Raw genomic sequence first — 14,857 nt, 5'->3', positions numbered from 1 at the left:
AAAATTGCAAAACTATACAAAAATTAAGCGTCTCCACAAAATTTAATGTCTATATACATAGGACCGTGCAGATAATTATTATGGTGTCGGTATGGTTTGTTGGTATGGTGTCAAATTAGGAAAAAATCACAAAACCAATTTATTACTAAGGGAACAATTTTTCGCCAATCTGATTAAATTGTATGATTAAATCACACCGTGATCACACCTTGAAAGAAATTCTTCGAGAATAGCATTAAAGCGCAGCGCCATCTATGGATAGTTTTGACATTGTATGGTTAATAAAACCGGTTTTAAATGGAAAACCGATAACACGCGGAACTGTCAACAGAGCACATCCCTACCTCAAAATTAATGGCGGTTAACGACAACTGACATTTCTCATATTCAGTCAACAAACGACGCTATTTTGATTTCAATCGCATATCCAATCGTGTATTTTGTAAGAAAAAATGCTGTGAATTTTATAGTTTAGGGCTAAATATAACTTAATTTCTGTTATTGTGTTACTGTCGTAATCTAACCACAAAATGACTGGGAGAGCTAAAAAGGCCGCAGTGCCGAAGAAAAAGGCTAATGGATATAAAATGCCAGCTCCTATTGCTACTGGCGAAATAATACATGATACTACCATGAAGAAGAAATGGCGCATCGGACCTTCCATAGGAGTTGGGGGCTTCGGAGAAATTTATTCTGCGTGTGATCATGATAGTACGCCGAAAGGTTCTAACTATCCTTTTGTCGTTAAAATTGTAAGTAGAGTCACTTTGTTACTATATTTATGTATTCTTTGGCTTTACTCGTGATTTGTCTACATTATAGTTAATTTCTGGAGTGTCAAGTTGAAGGACAATCTTAGAATTTCATATTTAAAATAATTTTTACCATAATTGGCGCAAATTAGTCCAAATGAGGCGTCATGTACAAACATACATTTTGATATGGTTGAAGTGGACTGTAGGAGTTTACAAGTTTACGCCTGTGTGACGAACCTTTATATAGTGTGAAGTGCTTAATAGAGTCTGTTCGGAAAGAGAAGAGTCGTGGAATGTATTGGGCCCCATACATTCCACGATTCTTCTCTTTCCGCACAGACTCTATAATTATTGATGACCATTAAGAACTGGAAAATATGTGAATTTTGCTACGAAAATATATAGATACCTGTCTATTGGAGAACTATAGCTATAGCATTAATTCTTAAATCTAACTGCTTAAAAAGACAGAAAATAGGGTGACGGCATTGGAATGTTTAACCACAATTTGTAACATTTCTTTTTTACCCAGGAACCTCATGAAAATGGACCATTGTTTGTGGAGAAACATTTCTACATCAGAAATGCGAAAATGGATGACAGTAAGTTAAAATGTATTGTTTAATAATGATGTGTAAACATGATGTCAAATAAAAAGTTTAAATTTCCCCATCAGCAGCTTTGCTGTCTTGTCCGCTCTAGGCCCCCGGCTCTGTAGTAAGTACTAGCCACCCTTTCTCAGCACTGCACAACTGCCACTACTGGGCCTTAGGGCAAATCGCCACTGAATTTCCCCATGTTAAAGATAGATTACAAGCATTGGTCTTTAATATTTTGGTGGTTTTCTGTGGATATCTGAACAATGAAATTGTGCTAAGTGAACTATGATTTAGACATACCAGCATCAGCTGCCTGCCTAAAACGGAATAAAGAATAATAATAAATTTATTCTAAGCTTAATAGCATCGGTTGCAGACATTTCAGCTTGTAAAAAATTAAATTAGTATGGGTAGCACATCGTAACTGGTGAATTTCCAATATGACTTGCAACTCCGGTACCTGTTTAAGAAGTGTAACGCTCTTACGGTAGATGTCGCTAAGGGTCCCCTAGACCCATAATATGGTGGAAAGATTTCTAGCTATGGATGAGGTCTTGGTGGTTCAGATGGCAGAGTGCTGGAATATCGATCCAGAGGCCGTGAGTTCAATTCTCACCCAAGACAGTAATTTTTCCACTTTTAAATTTATTCTAAGAATAATAATGGTTCAAACTCCACTATAGTTCGTTTATTTTGCATTAGAATCAGACTACGCGAGTCTTTTAATTGAAAAACGCTTTTTAAAAATCAGTAAATTCTATTACTTATGAATGCAAAAGAATGTAAATAATCCTATATGATTCATAAGCCCCCTACAGACTATGTAACATATTTGCAGTGACTTATTTTTTTAAAGTGTTTTTCAATAAAACCTTTTTACATTGCTAAAAAAACTAACTATAAATCTAATACCTTTAAAGGAGCAATTCTTGCATATTTATTTATTTATATCTATATATATTTCGGGGAACTCGGGAACGGCTCTAACGATTTCGATGAAATTTGCTATATGGGGGTTTTTGGGGGCGAAAAATCGATCTAGCTAGGTTTTATCTCTGGGAAAACGCGCATCTTCGAGTTTTTATATGTTTTCCGAGCAAAGCTCGGTCTCCCAGATATTAATTGAATTATTTCAGTAACGTCATTCATGAAAAGCAAGAAACTGTCAAGCCTCGGGATGCCCTCTTATTACGGCAATGGTTCACATGACTATAAGGGGGAGAAATACCGATATTTGGTGCTGGAGCGCTATGGCAAAGACCTGTGGAGTCTGTTCACTGATAGCGGGAGGTCTTTCCCAGCGACAGCTGTGTTTCAAATTGGCTTGCAGATGGTAAGCTTAGTCATATGCTCAGAAGAGAAAACCTTAGTTACTTATAAAATAATACTTTGCTAATCCGCGTCATATTATGGTAAAATGAGGAAGTATTATGAAAACTTTATATACCACCTGTTTTAATAAATATTTTGAATTGAATTGAATTGAAAGATAACGTGCTAGTCAATCAGTGCTAACCTGTTATACTTACTTGCATATATCAACATTTTTATATCGCACATACTAAATCAACAGTTTAATTGTCAAATTGGTAGATTGGATAGTGGATTGGCAATTGGGTTGGCAGATCCTGATAGTCCTACAATTGGAAATCCTGTTTTTTTTAGTTTTATGGCCTGAATGCTCTTTAAGCATTATATAACGAAGCCGCCTATGCTGGCGTCATCTATTTAAATCTTAGACTGTTGCCACCGCCATGCCATTAAACTGTCATTTTAATATCTGGCATATAACTATGGCATAAAAACTATCCCTAGCTTAACTATTCCATTGATCAAGATTTATTAATTTTACAGTTGGACGTATTAGAGTACATCCACAGCCGCGGCTACGTCCATGCTGACATCAAAGGCGCCAATATCCTGCTAGGGCTGAAGAAAGGCACAGAAAACCAGGCGTACTTAGTGGACTTCGGCTTGGCCACGAGAGTCAATGATAAAGAGTTCAAACCTGACCCGAAGTGTGCGCATAATGGAACTATAGAGTATACTAGCAGGGATGCGCATATGGGAGGTAAGAAACTGCTAATTATCGAACTAAAAGCTTGCTAAAGGTTTATAGTCTAACGAATTTTAGATTCCGACCAGGGATGTTGCGGATGCCGATTTTTTGACATCCGCGGATGCGGATTTTTAAAGGCTCACATCCGCGGATGCGGATGTCAAGATAGGTACATAAAAAACGTCAAATATTACATTTTAGTAATTTTTATTTCAAAAAACGAGCCAAGTGCGAGTCGGTCTCGCGTTCCAAGGGTTCCGTACATTAAGTCCCACTTACGCTTGACTGCTCATTTCTAATAGATTTTTTTGGCTAATGACTAGATTACCTAGCAGTCTAGCACTTACGCCGATGCTAAGACGTTTCTGTACCGACCTGTTCCACATCCGCATTAAACTCCGCATCGATTTTATGCGGATGCGGATGCAGATGCGGATGTTGGAAATAATGCGGAAGTTCAGCGGTTGCGGATATTCGCAACATCCCTGATTCCCACCATGCCACAGACAAGACATCCTCTAGACTGAGCATAGTAACGCTACCCCCTCTGCCACTATATACGGTAGTTTTACTCCATCTTCGAGTCAAAGTGTCAGAATCCCGTGCCGTGATTGGTCAGTGTCTTTGAACGGACCAATCACGGCACGGGATTCGCTCACCTCGTCCCCCCGCACCCCCGTATTTTTGGCAGCATCGGTTTCATGAAATAATTGCTCTAAACTCCGTCTAGAGGATTCCTAGTCTATGGACCATGCTAAGTTATCTGCCAAGTTTTATGTAAAATATGGTGCAGTCATACATTCACGTGACTGGCAGAGTGCCAAGTTAAAGCTAATATTTAGGTTGAGGATTTTGGTAGTGCCCCCGTCAAAACAAGGCAATGAGCTATGCCAACCTGTTTTTAAGTGTTTCCTCATGTTGTTTATTTCACTAAGCATAACCTAACAAAACTCACGAATATTGGATATCAGTCCACCGCTCGACTGAGTTAATGTAACTCCCGCGCAGCAAATACTTTCACCATATCGTTCATATCCGGCCTAGAACATCTACCATAGTATTTATTAACCCTCCAACAAAAAGCTTTGTTAACCTTTTGGACGCCAATGACCGATATATCCGCACCGTAGGTTCAACGGTCACAGACGACAGACCAACATAGACCTACGTGCAAATGCATAAAATTCAATTTCAGTTTTGACACTTCGGTGACGTGGCGTCAGCGTGACAGCTTTTGTGTTTAACACGGCGTCGAAAAGGTTAACCTTTTGCACGCCAATGACGCATATACATACATATATATAATGACGCACCGTAGGTCCAACGCCAAAGACGGATTAATCAGTCACATACCACAGAGTAACATAGACCTAAGTGCTTATGCATAAAGTTCAATTTCAGTTTTATGGTTTTGACACTTCGATCGGTTCGGTTGGCGTCCGAGTGACAGCTTTTGTGTTTGACACGGCGTCGAAAAGGTTAACTTAATAATATTTTCACCTCAGCAGCTCGAACAAGGGTACTTTGCTACTTAAAAACAGTGAGCAAAATCGCATTTTGCTCACTGTTTTTAAGTAGCAAAGTACCCTTGTTCGAGCTGCTGAGGTGAAAATTTAATTGTTGGTATATCTTAAGAAAACATCAGTGAATAGAGGTAAGTGATGAAGAAGGAATACATTTTTCGGGTTCTCTAATATGTTCTCACTGCTGAGGTGAAAAGTTTTGTGAACTACACGAGATCAAAGTTATTTACATCTCGTGCTCTTTTGAGTCCCTTACTACGCTCAAGATTCTAAATTAGATTCACTCGCTACGCTCGTGAATCTACTATAGAATCTTTCGCTTGCACGGGACTCAAAATAAGCACTCGAAGAAATATCAAACTTTGATCTCTTGTTGTACAAATAACTATTTTTCCAGTGGCCACAATGCGCGGCGACCTTGAGATCCTAGGTTACAACATGCTGCAGTGGCTGGTCGGAACCTTGCCTTGGGAGAAGTCGCTTAAACAGCCCAAGGCTGTTCAGGAGATGAAGGAAGCCTTCATGAAGAGTGTGAAGACAAGTATCGCGAAGCTGAACGGCAATGTACCTGGTAAGATTACTGCCGGCCTAGCCAAGCCATAGAGAAAAAAATACATAGAGTGCTCACTCCATACATCAATTTTAGTACCAAAAAGACTATTAGCATCTAGCATCGAGTAGTGGAACTATCAGTACTGCTACTTGACAATAGATGTAGCACCGACCGGAAAGTCTTATGCTGTTGAGATAAGACTTTCCGGTCGGTGCTACATCTATTGTCAAGTAGCAGTACTGATAGTTCCGCTACTCGAAGCTAGATGTAGACACTGAAATTAATAGTCTGAACTGATGTATGGAGTGAGCACTCTTGTCTTACTATATTTCTCTATGGCGAAGCTGACAATCGCTATCGCTTCGACAACGAAACGCTTTGTGTCTCCCTATCACTTTTCCATATTAAGCTTTGGATTCCTCCGAAAGCGGTGCCGTCTTATAGCGGCCGTCATATAGCGGCGGCAAAAAGACGGCCGTCCTTACGGTGACATGTGGAAAGTACCACGGCGTCATAACACACCGTCAGCCACCAAGGTCAAAGCCGCATATTTGAAAAATGTAGGCGCGAAGGGATATCGTCCCATAGAAAATTTGTATTTCGCGCCTTTTTCTACTGACAAGATTTGAATACAATACAATACAATACAAATGCATTTATTTCATTACTTTTTACATCAGTTCTTAGGTGTAATATAAGGGTTAGGTAGGTAATTAGTCCATCTTAGGTATATTAAGTAAGTAGGTAAGTATTTATCTAAACATTGTGCAACAAATTGTGTAAGTAATGAAAAAGGTGCGGGTACAGCTTGCTGAATTTAAACCCGCCCTTGGTCAGCTAATTGGAATGGTATTAAGATTAAATAATTTTTAAATTATGAAATTCACAACAAAAAAAAAATATTTGCTTGACCATCTATAATTTACTTGGAGGATGAAATATCATCAAAAGAGGAAAATAATCGTAATACGGAATCATTTATTCAAATCTCGTGTCATTTATTCAAAATGGCGTCACCGCTATCTAATAATACGTTCACGAAACTATCGACACCGTCATGACGGCCGTCATCCAAATGACGGCACCGCTTTTTTACGTCATGTTGACAATCAACGCCGTCTAGGAAACCGCGCCATCTTGTTTACATAGACAACGTTCTAGTGACGTCATTCACCGCTATATAGCGGCCGTCATATGACGGCACCGTTTTCGGAGGAACCCAAAGCTTTAGTGCGACAGTAACAGTTGTGTTTCGATCGCTACGAAGCGTAAGCGATTGGCACGTTGGCTACGCGGCCATGTGCCTTGGAAAAGTCTCTAAAAATGCGAAATTTCCACATGGAATTCTCATAATTTTTAATAAATTGATACTTCCAATTTTGTTTATTTTTACTTTTAATTTTCTTTGTTTATTTCTTGTGAAATTTCCGAGATCTTTACTAACTTTATCGAAACTTGCACTTTCTGTAGTCGCTAATCGTCAGGAATTCACGAATGTGTCTTATAGTTTTGGGTCTTTGAAATTTAGAAAGAGGCTAGGAGAGAAATTTAGAATGATGAACAGACATAATCACACACTCGGGTAAAATTCTTATTTAAAAATTACGGTAATAATTTCCTATTTCTATGAAAGACTGTTCTTGTTTTAGGGTTTAGCACTACTCAAATTTTATGGCAGTGTTTTTTTTCTCAACCCGTCACAGTGACATGAACACAACTTATATTTCAATTATGTATCTATTTCAGATGCCCTAATAAAATTCTTCGAATACATAAACACGTTGAAGCCGAAAGAGGTGCCGAACTACACGAAATGCCGCCAAATCTTCGAAACCTACCTCAAGAGCCAGGGCGTCACCAGAAACAGCAAACTCGTCTTCACACCCACCAAAAAAGCGAATACTTCTGCTAAAACCATCACCGTTGATGATAAAAGTGATGAGGAACCTGTGAAAAAATCGCCAAAGAAGAAAACAGACGCTAAAGTTGTCAAAAAAAGGAATCCCAACCATAAACAACCTAGAACTGCAGAAAACGGAGAAAACGAGGAACCCAAGGCATCAGAAACCAAAAAGAAAGCCAAGAGAAAGTCAACGGAACCCTCGCTTCTCGTCAAAGTTAAAAAACCTAAATTAACTCCAAAGGCCACGCCGCCTGTTAAGAAAAACCACATAAATATAGCGACGCAAACATCTTTAGAGAAACGGCGTAGCCCGCGTGTGGTCTCCTTCGATAGTCCTATAAGTTTAGTGATAGAAGACAAGATACCGTTAAAGAGATCTAAAGAGAATGAGCCTAAGAATACTAGCGCTGACATGTTCGAGGAGTCTTTTGAGGAGAAAAAGCCTAAGAGGAGAGAGAAAATACTCGTGTCCGATGAGGAGTATACGGAGAAGAGAGTGGTAAATAAGAAAGTGACCACAGTAAAGCCTAAAGGGAGGTCGTGGAAAAATGCCCCGACCGTTATGAACGGTCGGTCGCCACCCAAGTAGTATAATAGTCGACAAACTGAATTGAGCTGTGAGCTATTGGAAATACTCATCCTTGAATGCGCGCAGTGTCTGCCGGGCTTTCCTACATGTTGATCCTGTCGATGCTCCTCTTAATGGATCAAAATAACGAGCGTAATGTACCTACATCACGTGAGTTAAAAAAACCGGCCAAGTGCGAGTCGGACTCGCGTTCCAAGGGTTCCGTACATTAAATCCGACTCATGCTTGACTGCACATTTCTACTAGGTTTTCCTATCATCCATAGGTAAAGAACTATTTTGTGTATTGTTTTCAAAATTTTAGGCCCAGTATAAAATTTCGGAGATAAAGGGGGTTCGCACGAACATAGACTAGGAATCCTCTAGACTGAATTTAGAGCAATTATTTTATGAAACCGATGCTGCCAAAAATACGGGGGTGCGGGGGACGAGGTGAGCGAATCCCGTGCCGTGATTGGTCCGTTCAAAGACACGGACCAATCACGGCACGGGGTTGACTCGAAGATGGAGTAAAACTACCGTATAAGTGGCAGAGGGGGTAGCGTTACTATGCTCAGTCTAGAGGATTCCTAGTATATGCGCACGAATGATCCTATAAGGGTTCCGTTATTTCCATTTGAAATACGGAACCCTAAAAAGTAACAAGTGTAACAACTATCCAGATTCGGGGGGTACATCCGTGATTTTAATATGTTGAGTTTTCTAGTTACCTATCATAGATTATTCTTTGTCAATCTAGCAGAAATAGCTATACAACATCGTTCAGTTTGTCGTTATCTATTATTCTTAGTTTTTACCAATAAAAAGCTCACAAATTAATCATATCGAGATTAAAATCTTACATAGTTTAATATATATAGCTGGTCAACCAAATCTTGTCAGTAAAAAAAGGCGCGAAATTCAAATTTTCTATGCGCCTTTCGCGCCTACATTTTTCAAATTTGCCGCCTTTCGCGCCTACATTTTTCAAATTTGCCGCCTTTTTCTACTGTCAAGATCTGGTTGACCAAGTATAACAAATCATATTACCACCGCTTGTACTTATTTAATTAATATATAGTCATTCCGTCAGTCTACAAATCTGTAAAGTTGCCAACAGATATATCGGAGCGGCCAAGGCGCTTACAAATGTCTTAACACGCGCCTCTATTATATACAGATATTTTTGAGCACCTCCGCCGCTCCGATATATCTGATGGCGATTGAACAAATAATAATGAAGCATTTAAAAATCGAAATACATTTTTGTGACCAAGCTAGTCGCAGTCAGATAATCGACGCTGCCAATGTACTCCTGTTTACCTGAACTACTTTTTAACATACTAAGCTCTAATGAAATAATTGTTGTATAATTGTCATGATCAAGTTGTGTTTTTGTGTTCCTCGAACAATGGAAATGGTTCTTAATGTTCTTATAATAACTGTTGCATAAATCATTTGTTAGGTTACGTTTCTATGATTCATTGTTAAATGAAATTGAATGTTTGTATTAAATATTGTCAGTTTAATTTTTTGTGCATTTATGTGTTGTTGGCGTAAAAAAGGTTGAACTGTGTGTTTGTATGTATACGATTGAGACTGGTTCAAATGTTGTATATCTCTAGTATACTTGGTATGTAGGGTATGTGTAAAATAAACAGTATGTAATAATATGTTGTCTTCTCATTTCGTAAACACACCTATTCAGGCCGCGTCGCCAACATGCCAATCGCTTACGCTCCGTAACGATCACTGTCACTGTCGCACTAATATGGAAGAGTGATAGAGACACAAAGCGTTTCGTTGTCGTAGCAATAGCGATTGTCACCTTGGCTAGGCCGCCAGTTCAGCTAAACAAAAATCTGAAGGGGTAAATAATAAAACAAACACGCAAATCCAAAGCTTTTATTTTTATTTACAATATAATATGAAAGTAAACAAAATGTAACGTACCAAAAACGAGACATTCAACAACGAGCGTCGGCCGCAGCCGACAGTGGCACGCTCCGTTACATTGACGAATTGCAAAATACGATCTTACATTGTGATATTAAAAATTGGTCACAGAAAAATGACGAGTATCAGCTTCACATGGCGACCCCGCCATCGCTTATCCTACTAGAGTTGGTAAACGTACGAAAGCTGTTACTCTGTCGAATCTGTGACCATACAACACGAGGCAATCCACAGCAAAATCAACCATACCAGCACTTCATAAGGCTGTAAATTGCCTAATAGCATTGCAAGTTACAAAAGCTATAACTACATCTAGAGTTTAATCATACATTTGTTTGTGGTGTGGTGATGTTACTATACTAAATCGCTTGTGATATGGTGCCTACGCGATACACCTTTACCTACATGGCAGTACAAGAGCGGACAAGCCAGTTGTCTATAAACAGAAAACGGTAGCACCATTTGTAAAAAAATATAATCTTTCAAATTCAGACGGCTACGCGACCGTCTGTATACGTAGGTACTATAATGTATATCTGTTCTAACATTACATAGTAAAACTTACGATTAACCTTATAAAAACCACTATTACGCCGGTACAGGAACATTTTATGCAAAAAACATTATTTAACTTGCAATGGGACTAGTATAGACTTCATACACTCCTTGTCATGACGTCACTACACGGAGTATGGTAAATGTATATCCACATTATATATACGTGTATAAGGCCGCATTCACACTAGTATTCGATGTCCAAACACAAGTCTCACCAATGTAAATGAAGCCTAAAGCTCCTTTTAGAATATGCATGTAAAACTCGTTTTTATATTTGTTTTTCAAAATTTGTAAACCTGTTTTGTGACCTTGCAGTTATTACGAATTCAATAGACTTTTGTGCTTGTAACGTGTTGTATAAAATTGTGTATATAATCTAATATAATATATATGTATATATGAGTGTATATGGCATATTTTAAAAGGAGGTTCGTTACGTCATCGTTCTGCACAGTTAAGATTATACTAACTCTACCCATCTATCCTTAGACCTAGTTTAAAGTCAACACAACTTACACTAAGTGGAATAAAAGTGTATATATAATAATGATAATGACCATGGTTCTACGTTGCGAGGTGGCTAGCTATCTGCGTATTGGCTTAACTAATGTTTATAGCCAGGGGTCCGTGTAAATCTATTCTTAATTTTGAAAATAATAATATATCTTCAATTTGACTATAAAAACAAACTTAGCCGCATGAAGCCTGAAAATTGACACGCTAAAAAAGTTTCGGACAGTTATATCCATAATCTTATCGAACTACTCTGACAAATTGTTTCAACAATCCCCTGTTGTAGTCAGCAGCAGAAGTTGCTAAGCGGGCCGGGTGTTCAGAATGATCTTGACGCGATTTTATTGTTAGGAGAATAAGAGCGTGTCAAGGTAATTTTGAACACCTCGCCCGCTTAGCAACTTCTGCTGCTGACTGTAGGTATTAAGTATAGAGGCGCCCTATTTCAACCCTTTAACGGTTTAATGTCTGATATAACGAAACAATTGATATACTTATTACCGTACTTTTTTCTATATGTATGTAAACGTATAAGTATTTATGCGTTTTGCAAAAAGCGTTATCTGCCATATCTCGCGTAAAAAAATCCAAGCAAAGTTTTTTCTTCTAACTGATTATTCAGTTGCCTTTATGGTATCATATACCTATTAACTAACCCTTATTTAGCGCTTAAGGAGTGAGCGTTGAATTAATTTTGACTATACTGTCACCCGATTGAGGTCTTATCCATGCTAAATAATGTCATTACATGTAAATTTTGCAAACATTACCTATTTTTCGCAATTTTACGTTATTAAGCTAAAACGAGGGTAGGTTTCAACTTCTAGCTACCACAAATCGACAATAGATGGCGCTTTATTCAAAATACAGTTTTTCGAATGTAACCGTTCGCGAAGTAAAATGAATATAATGCTTTTTGATGCAATGTTCTACTTTATACTACACAGACCCCTCGGGCTAGCTATTCGTATACAAAAACAAAAGGCTCATAGGTTCGGTTCGACTAAATCAAGAAAACGATTTCCTAATTTTAAAATGGCTATGCCGAATTGTACTACGTTATGCCAGGCAAGCCCGATTGCTGTATTATTGCGCATGTTTCAAATTTAATCTCCAATCAATTTAGGCCTTGAGTGAGGGAATTAATTTTAAAATTATAGTTGTATTTTTAGTGTGTTGATCATATAAAAAGCATTTAGATATTTACTAAGCTTTAAAAAGGAGTTGCAAGCGTAACAAAAAACATTAGTAAAACACTAAGAAAAGCAGCTTAAGGCGAGTACTGAAGTGAATAAATCAACACTAAATTTTCATCTTGATTTAAAGAATTATAACCACAAACAGGACTATATGATTGGAGTATCGACGCACGATTAAAAAAAAAGAACGAGTTCGTTTAAGAAAAAAACCCGTTATGTCCCTGGCAGTTTAAAGCTTTAAGTACTTAGTATGTGAACCACGATTAACCTGGTAAGGTAAAGTTTCCCTATTTCTAATTTGAACCTTTTTGCATAGTAGGTTAGGGTTACTATCGTTTGCTTTAGAAAACAATGAAACAAAAGAAATGCTACCTTATTTAGTTTCTGTAAGGTTTGAATTAGATTGAAACAGAGTGTACATTGTAATGCACATTGGGCCTTACGAGGTTAAATTGCGCGTGTTAAGCGATACTAGTACTGGTAGATTCATGACAGCTGGCAAGAATGGAATGAACGAAACTTTAATGAAAGTAATACCCGATACAGGTGTCACTCATAATGATGAGTGACACCTGTATCGGTAACTATATATAGTCAAAGCCATCGTTTTATTGGCTAACGTGATACACACAGATATTTTCATTCACTCATTCATTCCATTCGTGAATCGACCTGTACTTGTGGCTTCAATTCAGTGGCTCCATTGGTTATAACTGGGTCGAGCATTTAGCAATCTTTGTCGTTGCATTTTGAACTTATACAATAGACGTTAAAGCTGTCGTTTTTGACATCAAAAGAGGCCTCACGGATATGGCAATACTGTTTTGTACTTTGATTTGTGAGTTATTCAAATATGGGCTTTATTCATAAGCAGTTAGGGTTCAAAATGAGTGCGAGCTCGACCCAGACCAGTACAAACAAGTTCAGAATAAATAACGTTTTTAACATTAAAAATTTGGTGTTATCTCAGTCAGGCATTTGTATACAGGTCCCATTACTTCTTAATTAATAAACGTTTTAAGAGCGTGGCAAAAAGCGTATCGACTTATCTAAGGATAGTCTGCGTTAAAAAGGAATATCAGTTCTATGTTTATGATCATAAGACTCAATTCGCATGTAACTATCCTCAGACCGACAGGTATTGACGTGACAAGTTTACGATTTCAAACCTTAATAACATGTTTTTAGACTTATTTTCCTTTTGACAGTAACCGTTTTAGCGGCTTACTATATTGGAATTTGATTACACAGTTTCATACAATATCAGCCCAAATGAGGGTATTTTTCATGTCAAATATCATTATTTGACAACAGATGACGCTGTAATCAATAGTTAAATTATCGAATATATTAATCGTTGATTTGAACAAGTTTGTGAACCGGTACGCCGCCAGCGGATTTTCTAAAACGGTTTCTATGTGAACATCATAAGGTTGATTTTCGATCGTAAATAAACTTGACACGTCCAACCCTTAACTATGTTTCAGTTTTGAACACACAAGACTAGTATGATCGCTGGAATGTGACATCCATTCTGTTTAGTTAATAGAGTATCTGACATTTCGGCAGATTTCCTCTTAGAATATTAAATATGCGAATGAGTGAAAATCTCGCTTTTTTAAGAACTCGTGCGAAAAGGTCGCAATATGGAGGGCCATTTTACTTACAAGACTACATTAAAATTGCACTTACACAAAAGAATATTGTGGAACTATTGTTTTTGTATAACGATCACTTAAAACTATTTTATACAGCGTATATAATACAATAACGAAAACGATTTTCGGGAAAATAAAAACAGTGCGGTCGACTCTATGGTGTCAAAATATGCCAATTAAAATAGAAAAGCTCACTGGAGCAAAATAATACATTGGTAAATTGTAGTGGTAACTACTATTAAAACAATAAAATCTTTAAAATACCATTCCATTATAGATACTAATGAAAGATAAAATCCATTATAAGATAAAATTATCAATAAAAGGAACAATCGGTGGATAAAAAATGCATAAAATTGTGACGTTCACATGCAAAAGATGCCACATTGTCTACTATCATTTTTTTTTAATAGACAACATGGAATATTTTTGACAACGACAACATTGAAAATAAAAACAACACATTGACCATAGGTCACAGAGCCGACACACTCAATAATCAACAAGTAAAAGTATGATATCCATGCATTTCATTCCATGCTACAATGTGTTACGAAACATTGGATGAGATTTAACCGTTTTGTATCAAATAAGATACAAATTGACTTAACCTCTTGTTTTCCGACGCAGAACGAAACCTCTCGAATGATTATGTATCATATATGATACAACTGAGAGCTGACTTTGGAAAGCATTTTTTCATAACTTAATATTAGCTGCAACTTTAGTGCCAACGCTATTTGTTTTTCACTTAGCTGAGCATATTGATGAATGCACTAGATTTATCATCAATATGTTAATAAAAAATCTACATTACAAACATTACATTAATCATATTACAAGTATTAATCAATACTCCGTAACACATTTTGATTGTAAAGTTCTGTAAAGCCTTAAACGAAAATACTTCCACAATATATAACAACTCGAAATAAATACCACTCATAACAAAGAAAATAAGCGATCTACCTGTTTTAAAATCTCAAACGCTGGTGAAATATATAATTCACGATA

The 14,857-nt window shown here is 37.4% G+C and overlaps 1 protein-coding gene across 1 annotated transcript; it reads left to right on the top strand.

The window, feature by feature from the left end:
* Nucleotides 1-347: 347 nt before the first annotated feature.
* Nucleotides 348-7,997, top strand: LOC134653909 (serine/threonine-protein kinase VRK1-like). Its single transcript, XM_063509273.1, has 6 exons — nt 348-752; nt 1,288-1,357; nt 2,491-2,687; nt 3,209-3,425; nt 5,334-5,507; nt 7,236-7,997. The coding sequence occupies exons 1-6, from the start codon at nt 531-533 to the stop codon at nt 7,979-7,981; spliced, it is 1,626 nt and encodes a 541-aa protein (XP_063365343.1). The 5' UTR covers nt 348-530; the 3' UTR covers nt 7,982-7,997.
* Nucleotides 7,998-14,857: the final 6,860 nt, after the last annotated feature.

This window comes from Cydia amplana, chromosome 14, assembly GCF_948474715.1.
Source record: "Cydia amplana chromosome 14, ilCydAmpl1.1, whole genome shotgun sequence".
Classification (NCBI taxonomy): Eukaryota; Metazoa; Arthropoda; class Insecta; order Lepidoptera; family Tortricidae; genus Cydia; species Cydia amplana.
This window is presented reverse-complemented; position numbering and strand designations above follow the sequence as displayed.

Coding starts and splice junctions, on each gene's coding strand:
- LOC134653909 (XM_063509273.1), top strand. CDS start 531: ATGACTGGGAGAGCTAAAAAGGCCGCAGTGCCGAAGAAAAAGGCTAAT. Junction 753..1,287: donor ATCCTTTTGTCGTTAAAATT/GTAAGTAGAGTC, acceptor TTTTTTACCCAG/GAACCTCATGAAAATGGACC. Junction 3,426..5,333: donor CAGGGATGCGCATATGGGAG/GTAAGAAACTGC, acceptor CTATTTTTCCAG/TGGCCACAATGCGCGGCGAC.